This window comes from Neovison vison, chromosome 11 (assembly GCF_020171115.1).
Source record: "Neovison vison isolate M4711 chromosome 11, ASM_NN_V1, whole genome shotgun sequence".
Classification (NCBI taxonomy): Eukaryota; Metazoa; Chordata; class Mammalia; order Carnivora; family Mustelidae; genus Neogale; species Neogale vison.
The window spans coordinates 27800673-27816503 of record NC_058101.1 but is presented as its reverse complement, the minus strand read 5'-3'; the positions used below and the strand labels follow the sequence as shown (position 1 = coordinate 27816503).

General features: G+C 35.3%; 1 protein-coding gene across 2 annotated transcripts in view; it reads left to right on the top strand.

The window, feature by feature from the left end:
- The window catches only part of SLAIN2 (SLAIN motif family member 2), a 93398-nt gene that overhangs the window by 62526 nt on the left and 15041 nt on the right, over positions 1-15831 (top strand). Inside the window, exon 7 of one of the 2 annotated variants that reach the window (XM_044226142.1) lies at positions 5023-5100. The exons of the other annotated variant lie outside the window; for it this stretch is intronic. Within the exon in view, the coding sequence (XP_044082077.1) occupies positions 5023-5100 (78 nt within the window). The remainder of the gene's footprint in view (positions 1-5022; positions 5101-15831) is intronic. 2 annotated transcript variants of the gene reach the window in all.

Sequence of the window (15831 nt, the reverse complement as noted above, 5' to 3'; positions counted from 1 at the left end):
AAATGAGAGCACGTGCCCTTCAGTAGCACGGAGTGATTAGCAGGAACTTCTGTGGGAACAGAAGAAAGGCATTAAACTCTTTCGTGTGTGAAGAGGCTTTCAGGAATGTTATTGAAGTTATCTTTCTGCTAACTCAGGAGGAGCTTATGAGACCACATGAAGAAAGGAAAGACAGATTTACCTAATAGTGGGATTGGTAATGAAGTCTTTAAAGTAGCACCCTGTTTATAGTGGTTTTGTATGACTAGAGTGTAGGGTGCCGCAGGATGATTAGTGCTTCCATTGATGAAGGATGAGAGAAATATGAAATATGTAAGGCACAGACTGGGAGTTTTTTAATATATTAAGGAATTTGGATTTCATCCTGTAAGTGTGGAAAGCCATGGTAGACTTTTTTTTTTTTTTTTTGACAGAGATCACAAGTAAGGAGAGAGGCAGGCAGAGAGAGAGGAAGAGCCATGGTGGACTTTTGATCAATGTTGCTTCTTAGAAAATCCATTCTAGTAGTAATATGAAGAATGGATTAAAGTTGAGAGACTAGAAACCATTTAGAAGGCTATTGTACAATCATGGCAAGAAATGAATATCTGAACAAAGGCATTGGTACGGGAGGTGATGAGATCTGGATGAATTTTTAAAAATGAAAGCGGATATGTGACTTGGTAACACTGAGAAGATGGAAGGTGGAGAGGGAGAGAGGATTGAAAGGTGACTCTGAATGAGAATTTATAAGCAATGAAAGTTTCAAAACAAAATGTCATTGCAGTGTTAGGGGGAACACTGAACATTTTACCTGGCAGTGATTAACATTCTTTTGTAGAGGCTTATGCTTACTTAGTATTTGGGACCTGGAATTATTTTTAACATCTCTCCATATGACAAAATTATGTTCAATAATAATGAAATAGAATGGGTTATAATAATAATGGCTGGAGAAAATGCAGTCAATGAGAAATACTTTTTTATTGAGTGTTATTTTATAACAGTAAAAAAAATTATATCAACATTACAAAAAAGGTATTTTTGTAAATCATTTTTTATAAAAAAGGAAAATTTTTTTACATATTGGTCTGTCACAGTAGTGAATACTATAGTTTAAGTTTCTGGAAATTTGCCAATAACTTCTTCAGAATTGATCTTTGTATACTGAAGCTCAAGATACAGTATAGCCTGATTTATCAGTTTCTCTTCAGTCATACTGACTGAAGAATAGTCTTCAGTTTTTAAATCTGAAAAGTTTTTCTTCTTCCCCACAATGTACCTGTTGCACAAGTAAGGAAATAGTCAACATAATGATAAGTTTGACAGAAATTCATAAATTTCCATTTTACAATACATTTCAGAAATTGCCATCTTGTCCATATCTTAGTTCCTTTGGGGATCAAATCTAAAGATTTTTTTTTAAAGATTTTATTTATTTATTTGACACAGAGAGAGAGATCAGAAGCAGGTAGAGAGGCAGGCAGAAAGGAGTGGGGAGGGGGAAGCAGGCTCCCTGCTGAGCAGAAAGCCCAATGCGGGGCTCAATCTCAGGACCCTGAGATCACAACCTGAGCCAAAGGCAGAGGCTCAATCCACTGAGCCACCCAGGTGCCCCCAAATCTAATGATTTTTTAAAGGCCTTCACAGCTGAAAAAATTCAAGTAATACTCAGTCACATATAATTACAATTGAAGTAACTCAGATTCTGTTTCATTGACTTAATTATCACTGTACCATCATGGCTTATTTCTAAGCCATGTAAATGTAGGAAAAAAAATATTGTATGAAAGGGGTTAGAAGCACATAGTAGTGTGCTAAGTGAGCTTGATTTCACATCTCTGTGATCTTAACTCTGGAAAGAAACATGTAGTTGAATCTACCTGTGTTAGGGGAGACCATATAACTGGGAGTTCTGGTTATTTTTCATGTGAAATGCAATGTACATTAAAAGATAAGTATATTCATTTAAATCTTTAATATTTGCTGTTAAAAGGCAATGGTACCTCCAGCAATTGTTTATAACTTAGGCTGACAAATTGTTTTCTTTAGGGAGGAGCATTTTATCACCAACATTGATTATTAATCCAGGACATGATAATGATTTAAAAAAAAAAAAAGACCAAGCTGGTTTTATTTTTGCTCTGAATTCTTATAGACCATTCACTCACTGCCCTGCCGGTACTGGAGTGTGTGTGGGTTGGGAGCTGGTTCAGCAGTTCCACTACTGCTGCCTTGATGCACATGAATAAAGTGGAAGGATTGGATGTAGGGAAACCAAAAAAAGACACTGTCCTAATCCAAATATAGGATGGTGAAGGTCTGAATTAGGTATTTAGGAGACAATAGGGGGATGTAAACAGAACTATAGGGATGACTAAATGGAATTAAAGAAAACTTTGAGCCAGAATGACTTGGAAAATGGTGGTGTATGTTTAACAAAAATACAGAGACTTTCGGAATTGGTTTGTGGAGGAAGACATTAACCTAACTAACGTTGAATGAGAGAATAATATTTTTATTGTACTATCTTTGCTTTCCATGGTGGGGTCTTGCTAATTTGGAATTAAATAAATATTAAGAGAGAAACCAGGGAAACAAGTATTTTTAAACAGCTAACATGCTGAATTCTGTTATTGTGGAAAGATTTGGAGACTTCCTGTTTACTATACTTTATCATTTAAAAAATGATTTTGTCTTTAGAAGGCTGATCAAATTAAGAGTGATAATTCAGATAAAAACTTAGTGTTCTTATTTGAGTAATACACCACTATGCAGTATCTTATGAAAATCACTCATTTCTTTGTCAGATTTATTAGATTTGTTGTATTAGACAAGTTTAGAGTATACCGCTTGATTCTGTTTGCAGTCTGATTCTTCAGGTAACCATTGCATCGTTTTTACTTGTTTTGGATTCTGTTGTTACCCAGAAACTTGAGAGATAAAGTCCATTGGAGTTATCATAGCTATTAATTTAAGTAGGGCTTTTCCAAAACAGATTACAGATGATATTTGATATTAAGCCCTCACTAAAAAAATTTTTAATGGTAATAGGTATTGTGGATTGCCAATATACATACCAATAGTTACCTTTTGCCCTCATTTTCTCTATTCCACTGATAGTGGCGTACTTCCCGTTCTTCAGATCCACTAGGCACACACTTACCTCAGGTCCTCTACCATTGCTTTTCCATCTGCCTACAGTGTTTTTCGCAGATAGCTGTATGGCCTACTTCCTCTCTTCCTTCAGATCTTTGCACAAGTGTCATCTCAGGGAAATCTTTCTTGATCACCCCATTTATAATTGCAATTTAAATCTCCCATTTCGTGTCTCCCTTCCCTACTTGGTTTTCTCCTTAGCAGCTCTCACTATCTGACTCTTTTCTTTCCCCTTTCTTTTCAGAATGTTAGTTCCATGAAAGTAAGAATTTTATCTATCTAGTTGGCTATTGAAGAAATCCAATGTACCTAAAACAGTACCTGAAATAAAGTAGATAATTAACTATTTGAAAGAATAAAAAAAAGCAGCAGCAGCAGTGAATGAGTAAATGAATGATACTATGAATGGTTGGAAGTATGAATAATTATGCAAGTGGAGAATATTCAATGATGATAGAATCCTGTATTTCTGTGGGATAGATATGAGGTAATTATAAAATTGATTTTTTTTTAAGGTTTGAAGAAGTTTTTAGTAGTCTTCCTGGCAATATTTAGGCTGAATTGGTATATTATTTAGCTAAGTAATGTGTGGAATACTGTAAAATTTGAAATCAAATATGTTTGATTTCATACAAATATTTACTAGTGAGGAACAAATTTGATATTTTGATTGGTTTACATATTGTAGATTTTCTCATCCATAAGAAACTATTTCTTTAAGTATGCACTTTGCACTAAGATTTCCATCCCTTTTCCTTTCCGACTTAATGCACTAAGCATTTAAATTTTTTAAAAGCATTAATAGAGTCAAGCAATAGAGCAAAAGAAAAATTCTCCTTAATTCTCTTTGAGGATATTATCAAGTATTCCTTTGCCAACCTGATGATTGTTTAAGTGCTGGCCAGATTTATAGTTGTGGGATCTCTTTCTCTCTGCATATAAATCCTAGAAGTCCAACTTAAAAATCAGTCGAGTAACATTTTAGAACCACTTAAATAGGTAACTGTACTGGTAGATGTGGGTCTTTTCAGTTCAATGAAACTATAGTGAGCTTTAACTCTGGATGGCTCTGAGCTGCCATTTACATGCCAGGTTTTAGAGGTTTGTTGCAGTTAATAGATTAGGAGTTTTAGAGAAAGCTTAGAACTCCTCATTGATCACTTTAAGAAGCAGATGCTCTGACTCCTCCAAACCCGTCAACCCCAGCACACACTGTGCACCACGCCCCCCACACACACCTCTATCCATGCCATTTAATATGAGCATAGCCCAGATATGTTGCTACACAAAGTCTAAAGTACAAATTAGTTTTATTCTACAGCAAGATGATGTTGAATATATTAAAGCCCCTGGATTTTTGCTCCCTTGAGGACCTGCCTCGTTCTGAGTTTTCTTCTCCTTTTTGAGTACGGGGATTACTGTTTTATGTTAGGGTAGTTCATCTAACAATAACTGCTTTGCCAAAGTCTGCTTTTTTGCATTGAACAAATACTACTTTTATTTTATTCTATACTGTGTGCTTGTGTTCATCACTTTTACTTAATTAGCTTTATATTCTTTGCATCCTGTAGCATGTTTGCCGGTGGTTTGCTTTCTCTTTGATATTTTGATTGGTTTACATATTGTAGATTTTCTCATCCATAAGAAACTATTTCTTTAAGTATGCACTTTGCACTAAGATTTCCATCCCTTTTCCTTTCCGACTTAATGCACTAAGCATCACTTTCAGATTCTTCTGCTTCTAGGTTTCTAACATATTTTCAACTTATGGTTTCTGTTCCTTGATAAATTTTCAAGTATGTATTAAAATATTCAAGTTTACAGAAGCTATAGCCTTTATCTTGTCCTTCCAGGCAAATATTACAGTTCCTTATTTTTCAACAGCTTCGCAAAGGCTGAAAAATTTGCCTCGTACTTCTCTCAAAGCCAAACAGTTGCTTCAAACTTCATCTACAAAAAGAGGTAACTACAGCCTCTTACTAAGTTTTAAATTTCAGCAAATGATCTAATAGTTAAATCTTAACACCTTTTGGTATACTGAGTCATTGATGTCTGTAGGGCACGTTTTCTTTTTTTTTTTTTTTTTAATAAAGTAATGTGGATTCATTCTCTCTTGGGTAAGTCCAGAAGAAACTTATTTTCTGCAGAGGTACGTATTGGATTGCTCTTCTGAAAGGAATAAATGATATGTAGCATTTTCTATTAGAAAATTTATCATTTTTCTTACCAACCTAAAACTGAAGGTCATTGTTTTAGCTTAATGTAGATGAACTAATAAGTGCTTTAAAATGAACCAAATGACAGACATTTTGTATGTAAATTTTTTTCTTCTGACTTTTGAGTTTTGGATTTAACTTATCTGTAGGATGAAATGGGAATGCTTTCCTTTTAGAAGTTGATAAACATTAAAACACAAGATGGTGTGGTTAATTGGTAATGTTTGGACTTATTTACAGGAGTGGTAGCTTTTTTAAGAACTGAAAGTTGAAGTATGTGAAGGTTGGACACCAAAGCTATCATTTTGGTTTGAACAGATTGGATGTATGAGCAGCTAGAAAGAAGTAGAATTGGGGAAAATACCATGGAATGAATGGGGTAGGACCAGCAGTAGTAAGAATGAATAGAAGCCTCAGAGGAAATGGGACATAACAAATATAAGCAGTGAGGAAAAATATTAACCCTATCCAGGATATGTAGATTTCTCGACAGTTTCAGATCTCAGTAAATAACAAAGATAAATGAGGAGGATAAAGTATTAAAGGACATTATGTGGAGAGAGGAGATTTGAGATTTGATAGTTGAAGAAAAAGATTTGGTTAATACGGGTACAAAAACACTGAAATACATATTTTGGCAAGTTCATTTATATGTAAATGTTTTAGCAATGATTTAGTAAATTAAGTATGATTTAAGGAAATAGTTTTAGATAATAGAATCTGAAGGGAAGAGAATAATCAAATGGAAATTTTGCATGTGTAAATATTTGTGTTTTGAATACCGAAAGTCGATCACAGCCCTCCAATACAAATGTCTTTCAGTGCTACTGTCAGAAATAAGAATGAGCCTGGGTGGCTCAGCTGGTTAAGTGTCTGCCTTTGGCTCTGGTCATGTTCTCAGGGTCCTGGGATCGAGCCCTGTGTCCGGCTCCCCACTCAGTGGGGAGTCCACTTCTTCCTCCCCCTCTGTCCATCTCCCCCACTGAGACAAATCCAAAAAATCTTTAAAAAAAAAAAAAAAAGACTGGATAGTATATGTTCTTTAGATAGAGAAGAAGGTGACTTATTAGGAATTATAATAGAAAAGGGTCCTTACAGAAATTATTTGAGGACCAAAGGCTTTTTTTTTTTTCTTTTGAGACTTCTAGATATTTTTGAGTACTTGGTGAGAGGTAGTGAAAACAGGAACATGAATCTAAAACAGGACAGGAGATTACTGTATCATAATAAAACATAGGATTTTATGTTTATAAATTTTGTTGTATGCCTCTCTAAACTGCTTCATAATTTTTAGGGGAATCAGGTAGGTTTAAATAATTTTAAATTTTTATTCAAGGATTTTTTGCTATTTATTAGATTAAGAAGATCATAACTTTTGCATGGTTGGTTTTATGTTTTGGGGTTATTACTGGGTTTTTTCGGCCTGTGAAAGTTGCATATTTTTGTGACTAAGCCACCAAACTCCCACCCTCCATGATACGATGGCAGGAAAACCCAATTTTATAATTCGTGGTACCTCTAGTTGTCTTAGTAAAGGGAAAGAAGATTGCATGTTTGTGTGTTGGGTTTTATTGTTGTTTTGCTTCTTTTTGTTTAATCTCTTAATTTAATCCAGACTCATAATTTTTTTATTGGTATTGTGGTTTGGGGCGATCATTTTATACTACTAGAAGTTCTGAGCCCAAAAAAAAAAAAAAAATCTGAACCAATTGAAAAATGGACACAGATTTACAATAGGATTTAAAATAATTTGGTTAGGTGTGCCTGACTAGCTCAGTCAGTAGAGCACTTGATTCTTAATCTTGGAGTCTATTTATTTATTTACTTATTCATTTATTCATTTATTTTATTTGAGAGAGAGAGAATGAGAGTGAGCAAGCATGAGAGAGGGAAGGTCAGAGACAGGAACAGACCCTCCTGCTAAGCAGGGAGCCTGATGCAGGACTCTGATCCCAGGACTCCCAAGAGCACCACCTGAGCTGAAGGCAGTCGCTCAACCAACTGAGCCACCCAGGTGCCCTCATCATGGGGTCTTGAGTTCTAGCCCTATGTTTGGCATCAAGCCTACTTTAAAAAATAAAACCTTAGGTTAATTACCGGTAAAGCTGAATCAGAGACTGGGTTCTCTTGGGTCCAAGGCCAAATGGATTTTCTAATTTTCCCTCATATCTCGACTGAAAAAGAGGGTCTGCACTGGACTGGGGGATTCTCTATTCTTGTTAGGGAATTGAGGCAGACGAGATTCAGACACCATGTGTTCATAGGTACCTTTGGCACTTTAAACCTGGACTGGAGAAACATGGGGACTGGTCAGTAAATTGTCACATAAATCAGTTGTCTCATCCTGGGGATGAACCTGTCACATCTTCTAGAAATTTGGCGTACTTATTTTAAGGACTCAAAGGATCATGGAAAGAGGGAGAAGGTAGTTCCCTTAACAATTGGAAATATCACTGTGATTTTATTTATTTTTTTAGAGAACACACACGCATGAGGGGGGGCAGCGAGAGAGAGAGAGAATCTTACACAGACTCCATGCTCAGCACAGAGCCCGAAGTAGGGCTTGATCTCGTGACCCTGAGGTTAGGACCTGAGCCAAAATTAAGAACCACTCAGGAACCCCGGTCACTTTGATTTTAATTGCATTTAGTGGTATTTGGAGTTTGAAGATGGGAAGAGAAGTGAGAACTGTGTTGCGTGGCACAAAGGGACGCACCATAAACATCTGTTGAATGAACACAGTCATGCCACTAACTCAAGGCTGGACTCATTCCTCTTTGCATTTTCTTCTTGCAAGGGTTTTTTTTGTTTCTTCAGCCCATCCATCTCTTTAAGGAAAAAAAAATCCATTGTGTATAGTTAAGGCTTCCTGGGCATGACTGCTTAAACTGCTCTGACAAAGAGATCTTCATTCCTATTTATTGGGAACTCAGTGAAGTGGAGGTAAACAAAGGAAAGTCCTTACCAAGTCAGAGGGAAAAATATGACTACTTAGAAAAACTAATGCATAGATCAGGACAAATTAAAATGTAGAAACATACCTTAAGTATGTTTCTTTAAGTAGAAAGAGGCAGAAATGTAGTATGAGTTAGTGATGGTTTTTGTCCCATACTGCTTGAATTCACTGTATTTTGAATATTTATAGAAGGTGAGATAAATGTTTATAAGAAGCCATATTGATAGGAGTTTAAAATGCTGTTTGATATCAGACTATCTGAAAATGGAGAAGCTAGGAATTTTGCCGTTACCTTGGATCCAAAATTTAAAATTTCTTATATTCGCTTTTCACTAACAAGTATTTATTGACTCTGTATCATAAACAAGATACACTCGTTGTATCCTTCTCTTCCCCCCTCCACCATGTCTAGTCCCTCTTTACTTCTATTGTAGTTGTGGTCAAAGCCAGCTCTGTCATACCGAGTTTTTAGATCCAGTTAAAATCATAGGAGTGTTCCCTTTCCCATGATTTTATTATAGAAAATTGAGAGAATGGGAAAGGAGTGGGCATAGGGCTCTCTACAAACATACAAATCCTTGTTTGCCATTTCATACTATTTTTGGAATGATAGTTGAATAGATTCTGCTTACATTTAGAGTTGATAAGTCTTTTTTGATTTTCCAAGATCTTTTTTTCTTCTTTAGTTACATCTTCATTACATCTGTCAATTTCTTTTGTAGAGGAAGTTCTAGATTAAAATTTTCTCCTCTCTGAAATTGGTGCCTTTATTTTTCTGATTAAAAGCTGACTGACTTTTAGGAAGTTAAAGTTAGAGCTAGGAAGCCTTCAAAAATCACCTAATTTCAATTAACCTCAGTTTATTCTTTTTCCTTCCTAGCCCCCAAGTTTATAGATAAGACAAAAATGCCGCTACCATTAGAGGAAACACTTTTTATAATAGTGAAACTGTAGCTTAGTGCACTTCTTTACTTTCTAGTTTTCCCTTAGGTTATACGTTAACCTTGTTAAAATACTTCTCTCCACAGTCTGAGATTGTAGAACTTCTCGAATTTATAAATCTGTTTGTTAAATTTTGTTATTTTAAAATATAACACAAATTCAGAAAACCGTATAATACATAGTTTAATGAATTATTAGAAGGCAACCTTTAGTGACCACCTTTCATATCAGGAGACTGTAACTTGCTACTTCAGAAACTACCTGTCTGCTTCCAGACACAATCCTCCCTTGACCCACTCCCCCAGAGTAGTCATTCTTCTGAATTTTTATAGTGGTCACTTCCTTACTTCTTTGGACATTTTGATCATCCAAGAAATGAAACTGTAGTTCTGCCTCTTTATGTTTTTTTACGTTTCTCTTGATTTATAGTTTTCTTCTAACCCTGTACTCACCGTTGTTAATTTTGTTTAAAGAAACCACCAGATCATTGGCCCCATAGCTGTGGATGTAGATCCACAGTCCAGATCTTGCTGATGTCTTTTCCATGGTGTTATTTAGTACATTTCTCTGTATTTCCATGAAGTGGTAATTGGATCTAGATGCTTAACTGGATTCATTTTTGCTGTTTGGGGGAAGACTACTTCATAGGTGGTGTGCTGCTTTAGCCACAAGTGCACAAAGCAAGACTACCTCTTTTTTGGTGTGATATTATCAGTCACTGATGCCTAATAACTATATCTTTACTTTATTGGGTATTGCAGAATTGGTTTATTTCCATTCTGATACTCTTTGGTCAAAATATTTATATAGAGAGAAACTTTCCTTTATTCTTTGCTCACCCAGCAATATACTTTCATTAGGAAATTCTGAATGAATTAATTCTTTCTCATTATTTACCAGTTACAAAATAAATTGGCACTCTACTGTACTCCAAAGGTGACCCATATTTTTCTTAGATATGTATCATTATGCTCTTATAGATTCAAACATTTTTTTATGTGTTTTGATTCATTCTGGACATTTTCCCAGCTTTGGTGGAAGTTTCTTCAAGTTGGCCCTCAAGTCTTTTTTTTTTTTTTTTTGAAGATTTTATTTATTTATTTGACAGACAGAGATCACAAGTAGGCAGAGAAGCAGGCAGAGAGAGAGAGAGGAGGAAGCAGGCTCCCCGTTGAGCAGAGAACCCGATGTGGGGCTCCATCCCAGGACCCTGAGATCACGACCCGAGCTGAAGGCAGAGGCCTTAACCCACTGAGCCACCCAGGTGCCCCGGCCCTCAAATCTTTTTGATATAACCCTAGTAGTCTGATAAATTATTGCTAACTGGTATGATAGGATAGGCACATCTTGTACATTTCCTGCCACAGATTAATCATTTCTCCAAAAAGTCATAATTTCCTTTGATAGGAAATGGAATTTCAAAACCAAAATCTGAGTTCTTAGTTATATTAATTGTTACTGGGTTGGTCATTGTTTCTAGGTTTTTTTTTAGTTACTGGAGCTAGTAAATATATGCATAGATTCCTGACTGTGTATATTTTAAGATTGAATGCCTTAATGAGTTCATGCTGATACTTCTATTCAAATTCAGGGCTTAAGGATAGTTAATCTCTTAACTTACACCTGTATCTCCCTTATCTTGCTCTAAGAATTCTGTCTTTCACCAGCAGAAAGAATTAAAATATCATTTAACAATTTGTTTTATCCCATATTATACACAAAACCTGGGGAAACCATTAGCATAATATCATACAATGTGATTACTGAAAATACTTAATAAAACCTTTCGCACATGCTTGCTCTTTTTTTTTTAGCAGTTACACTGCATATCCATTATCAGATTGAAGAGTCATTTGTACTTTTATTTAGTCTTAGTTCTACACTTAAATAATATTTTAGCGCTTACCACCAGTCTGTACATTGTTTCTCACCAATCATTTTTCTTGTTTGAAGTTTCTTGTTTCATTCTCTAGTAGGTTCCTTAAAAGGGAGTTAAAGAAGCAGTATCCATTCCCTCCAGTTTTGTGTGTTGATGACAGTTTGTCCATCCTTTTTATATTTGAAAGTCATTAACTAGATATGAAATCTTTGGTTCATATTTTCTTTCCTTGAGTGTCTTAAATATATATTACTCCATTTTTGTCAGGAATAAAAAGTTATTTCTCTTACATTGCTTTGGTTCTTTATCTGGATGTCCAAAGGATGTTTTCTTTTCCTTTAAAGTTTAATCTTTTTTTTTTTTAAGATTTACTTTTTTATTTTAGAGAGAGAGTGAGCAAGTGAAGGGAGGGCAAAGGGAGAGAGAATCCTGAAGCAGACTTCCCACTAAGTGTGCAACCTGACATGGGGCATGATCCCAGGATTCATTCTGGACATTTTCCATATCATGGCCTGAGCCAAGAATCAAAGGTCAGCCACTTAACCAACTGAGCCATTGAGGCGCTCAAGTTCAATAATTTATGAGAATATATCTTAATGTTGGTCATTTTGATTTTATTTCCCCAGATAGGTGGTGTGTTCTTTCAGTATGGAATTGCACATATTTTAAAACTTCAGACAGTCTTTTGAATTATGGTTTTTAGTATTCTTTTCTCTTGCTTTGGCTTTCTTCTTTTCGTGGGGATGCCTGTTGTACATGTGTTGATATTCGCCTATCTTCTGTGTCTGTTGCCTTCCCTTGAATCCATTTCCATCTTCATTTTTTTTCTATAAAAGTTTCTTTTCATTGTCTATTTCTCTTAAAGCATTATCTGTCATGTGTGGTGACTCTTGTATTCTTTCTTCCATAGACTTCATTTTAAGATGATTTATGTCCAGTTCTTTTCTGTGTTCTCTATCACCCATTTTTTAATGTTTCCCATTCTGTTTTATGATGTTCTTTCATATCTTTTATCATTTTCTTAAATGTTTTTAGAATTTGAAATATTAGGTTATAATTTTCATCTTTTGTGTATGTGTGCATAGTGGACACGATTTCTGGCAAGGTTGTACTGTTAGTAGAAATGTTATTCTGGGGGCACCTGGGTGGCTCAGTGGGTTAAAGCCTCTTCCTTTGACTCAGGTCATGATCTCAGGGTCCTGGGATCGAGCCCCGAGTTGGGCTCTCTGCTCAGCAGGGAGCGTGCTTCCCCCTCTCTCTCTGCCTACCTCTCTTCCTACTTGTGATCTCTTTCTGTCAAATAAATAAATAAAATCTTTTTAAAAAAATGTTATTCTGCTCTTTTCTTTTTTAATAGTAACTTCATATGGGATTTGACCTCATTGCTTATCTCTTGCCCATTTTTCTTTGGAACTGTTTTTTCTAAACATTTAGAAAGGGACTTTGATTTAAGATTTTTTAATTTTATGTCTATGGAGATTGCAAAACTGTTAAAAAAAATATTGCTGCTTATTTTCTGAGATTTCTTACCCTTGCTCTTCTTCCCTAGTTATAAAATTCATCCTTTTGGGGCACCTGGGTGGCTCAGTCAGTTAAGCAGCTGCCTTTCGCTAAGGTCATGATCTCAGGGTCCTGGGATTGAGCCCCACATTGGGCTCTCTGCTCAACGGGGAACCTGCTTCTCCCTCTCCCTCTCCCTCCACTGCTTGTGCTCCCTCACTTGCTCACTTGCTCACTGTCTCTTCAAATGAATAAATAAAATCTTTTAAATAAATAAAATTCATTCCTTTAAAGTGTTTAAGTCAGTGTTTCTTAGTATATTTATAGAGCTGCACAATTATTTTGACCTTAGAGATCTTCATCACCCACCTAAGAAATATCATACCCATTTCCCACTCCTTCCAGCCCCTGGCAACCACTAATCTTTCTGTCTCTGCTTTTACCTATGCCTCTGCTATTTCTTGTAAATATAATATGTGATTTTTGTGACTGGCTTAGCATGAGGTTTCCGAAGTTCATCATAGTACAGCATATGTTAGTATTTTGTTCCTTTTTATTGTGATGTATATCCAGTTTGGTATGGATATACCAAATTTCATTTATCCATTTCTCAGTCGTGAACTTCTGAGTTATTTCCACTTTTTGCCTCTTTTGAAAATCCTAATGCTGCAAGTATTTGCCAGTAGCTTATTTATTCGTATCTATCAATCTTTTTGTATGTAAGGAAGAAAACCTATAGTGAAGCCCATTCCCAGGGGTGTCTCCTGCCTCTTACATCTAATAAATCTTCTCATGATAACTGTGTGCTTACAAAAATAATGGTGACTCATGTATAGTAATGGAAGAAGAAATCAAAGGCTTCTATGTGTTGTTAATTTTGTGTGTGTGTGATTATTTGTCAGCCTTCACAAATTTAATAGGCCTTGGGGCGCCTGGGTGGCTCAGTGGGTTAAGCCTCTGCCTTCGGCTCGGGTCATTTACTAGTTCCCAGTAAAGAATATCAATCTGGGATTGAGGAGTTGTGGGCTCAGCTTCTTTCTTTTTTATTTGCTCAGTTGATCTCTGTGGTTGTGGCAAGTTTTCTTTTCTACACAGTGAAAAGGTGGGAACAGATAATCACTAGTAACTCTTGTAGCAAGGATTTTTTGACTATAACAAAAGAATCATATTTACATCATCTCCGAAGTCTTTAATAACCAGAACTTATTTTTTTTTAAGTCTTTATTATGTCAGTAACCTCTTACAATCCTTGATGGTGTGTAACTGGGATGATGTAACTTACTATAGTAAGGGAGAGTTAACAAGTATTTTTGTTTTTAATCTTGGTTAATTAATTGAACGGCATATCTATTTTAATAAATGTTTTTCTCCCCCCATCAGTCATAGTGGCCAGTGTTTCAGAATGTGTATATTTTTATTGTAAACTATATATTTGATATTTACATATTTTTAGCAATTATACAATTAATGGAATTTTTAGTTTGGACACATCACTGTAAAGAGAACCATTTGGAGTATCTATGTTTTTTTCATGTTGCTGTTTACATTTGAGATACATTATTTATAAAACACTGAATATTTATCAAGCTAAAAAACAATATATAATTTACTCAGTTTTTCCCATTCTAAAGTGCCTATTGTGTTTTCTAAGCCTCAATTAGAAGACTTACCATTTTTATTAAATGCTTACTAAAAGACAAAAAAAATGAATATTTGAAAATAGGAATCCTCATATTACCCACCATTTCATTTCAGAGGTGGCTTAACTGAGACACTGAGGTCAGTATTTTTAGTCATATGTCAGTTTTATAAATAGAGTTCTAATTCTTGTTCAGAGTAGATAACAGCTTCATTTTATGCCTCGATTTAAGTGCAATTCTCAGTATCCAAAGTGAGTAAAGAGAAATTATAACCTACTGTCATAATTAATTTGGACAGTAAAGCCTAATTAATCCCTGTGTTTTAGTTAATTTATAAGGATGGCCTGGGAGATTATTGTCTTGAGTGGCATTGTTGAATATCTTTCCAGAGGACTCAGCTGCAACAGGCTGAAAGGCTCCAATATTCCCTAGATAAGGAAGGCATACTTATCTATGTATGTATACTACATATACATACATGTATGTATGTATGATATGTACACACAGATGTAGTATGCCTTAGAGTTTGTGTAATATTACACATTTGCCAACTGTTTATACAAATATTACTCATTTGATTTTCACAGCTAACCTGTGATATTTGCAGAAACTTGCTGAGTTTTGTTTATATGAGATTTACATCTAAATATTTCTATTTCTCTTTTTGGGGAGCAATGTAAGTGGTGTTATGTTTTTTATTTTGATTTCTGTACATTCATTACTGCTATAATAGAAATACAGTAGATTGTTATATGTTAATCTTCTATCCTGTGACTTTACTGAACTCAGTATTTTTAGAAGTTATTTTTTGTGTGGATTCCTTGGGATTTTTGAGGTAACATTCTGAAGACTGTTTCTTTTGAGTTTATATGCCTTTTAATTTCTTGCTTATTGCACTAGCTAGAACTTCCAGCACTATGAATAAGAGTGGTAAGAGCATATATTTTTGTTTTGTTCTTCAGAGGGGAAGCAGTCTTTCACCATTAAGTATAATGTTATATGTATATTTTTATGAATGTTCTTTAACAAGTTCAGGTTCCCCCATTCCTGTTTTTCTCAGAATTTTTATCATGAATATGTGATAAATTTTGTTAGATGCTTTTTGCTGAAGTAGATGTGATCATGTGACTTTCCTTTAGCCTGTTTTATGGTGGATGACATTGATTGATTTTCAGGGTTTTTTTTAAAGATTTTATTTATTTATTTGACAGACAGAGATCACAAGTAGACAGAGAGGCAGGCAGGGGGGGCAGGCAGGGGGCGCTGAGCAGAGAGCCTGATGTGGGGCTCCATCCCAGGACCCTGAGATCATGACCTGAGCCGAAGGCAGAGGCTTAACCCACTGAGCCACCCAGGTGCCCCTGATTTTCAAATTTTGAACCAACTTTGCATCCTGGAATAAACCCCACTTGATCATGGTATATGAGATTATATATATATATCATTGAGTTCTATATGCTAATAATTTGTTAAGGAATTATACATCTACATTCATGAGAGAGATCAGTCTGATTTTCTTTTTTGATACTTTGTTTCTGGTTTTGTTTTTTCTGGCTTATT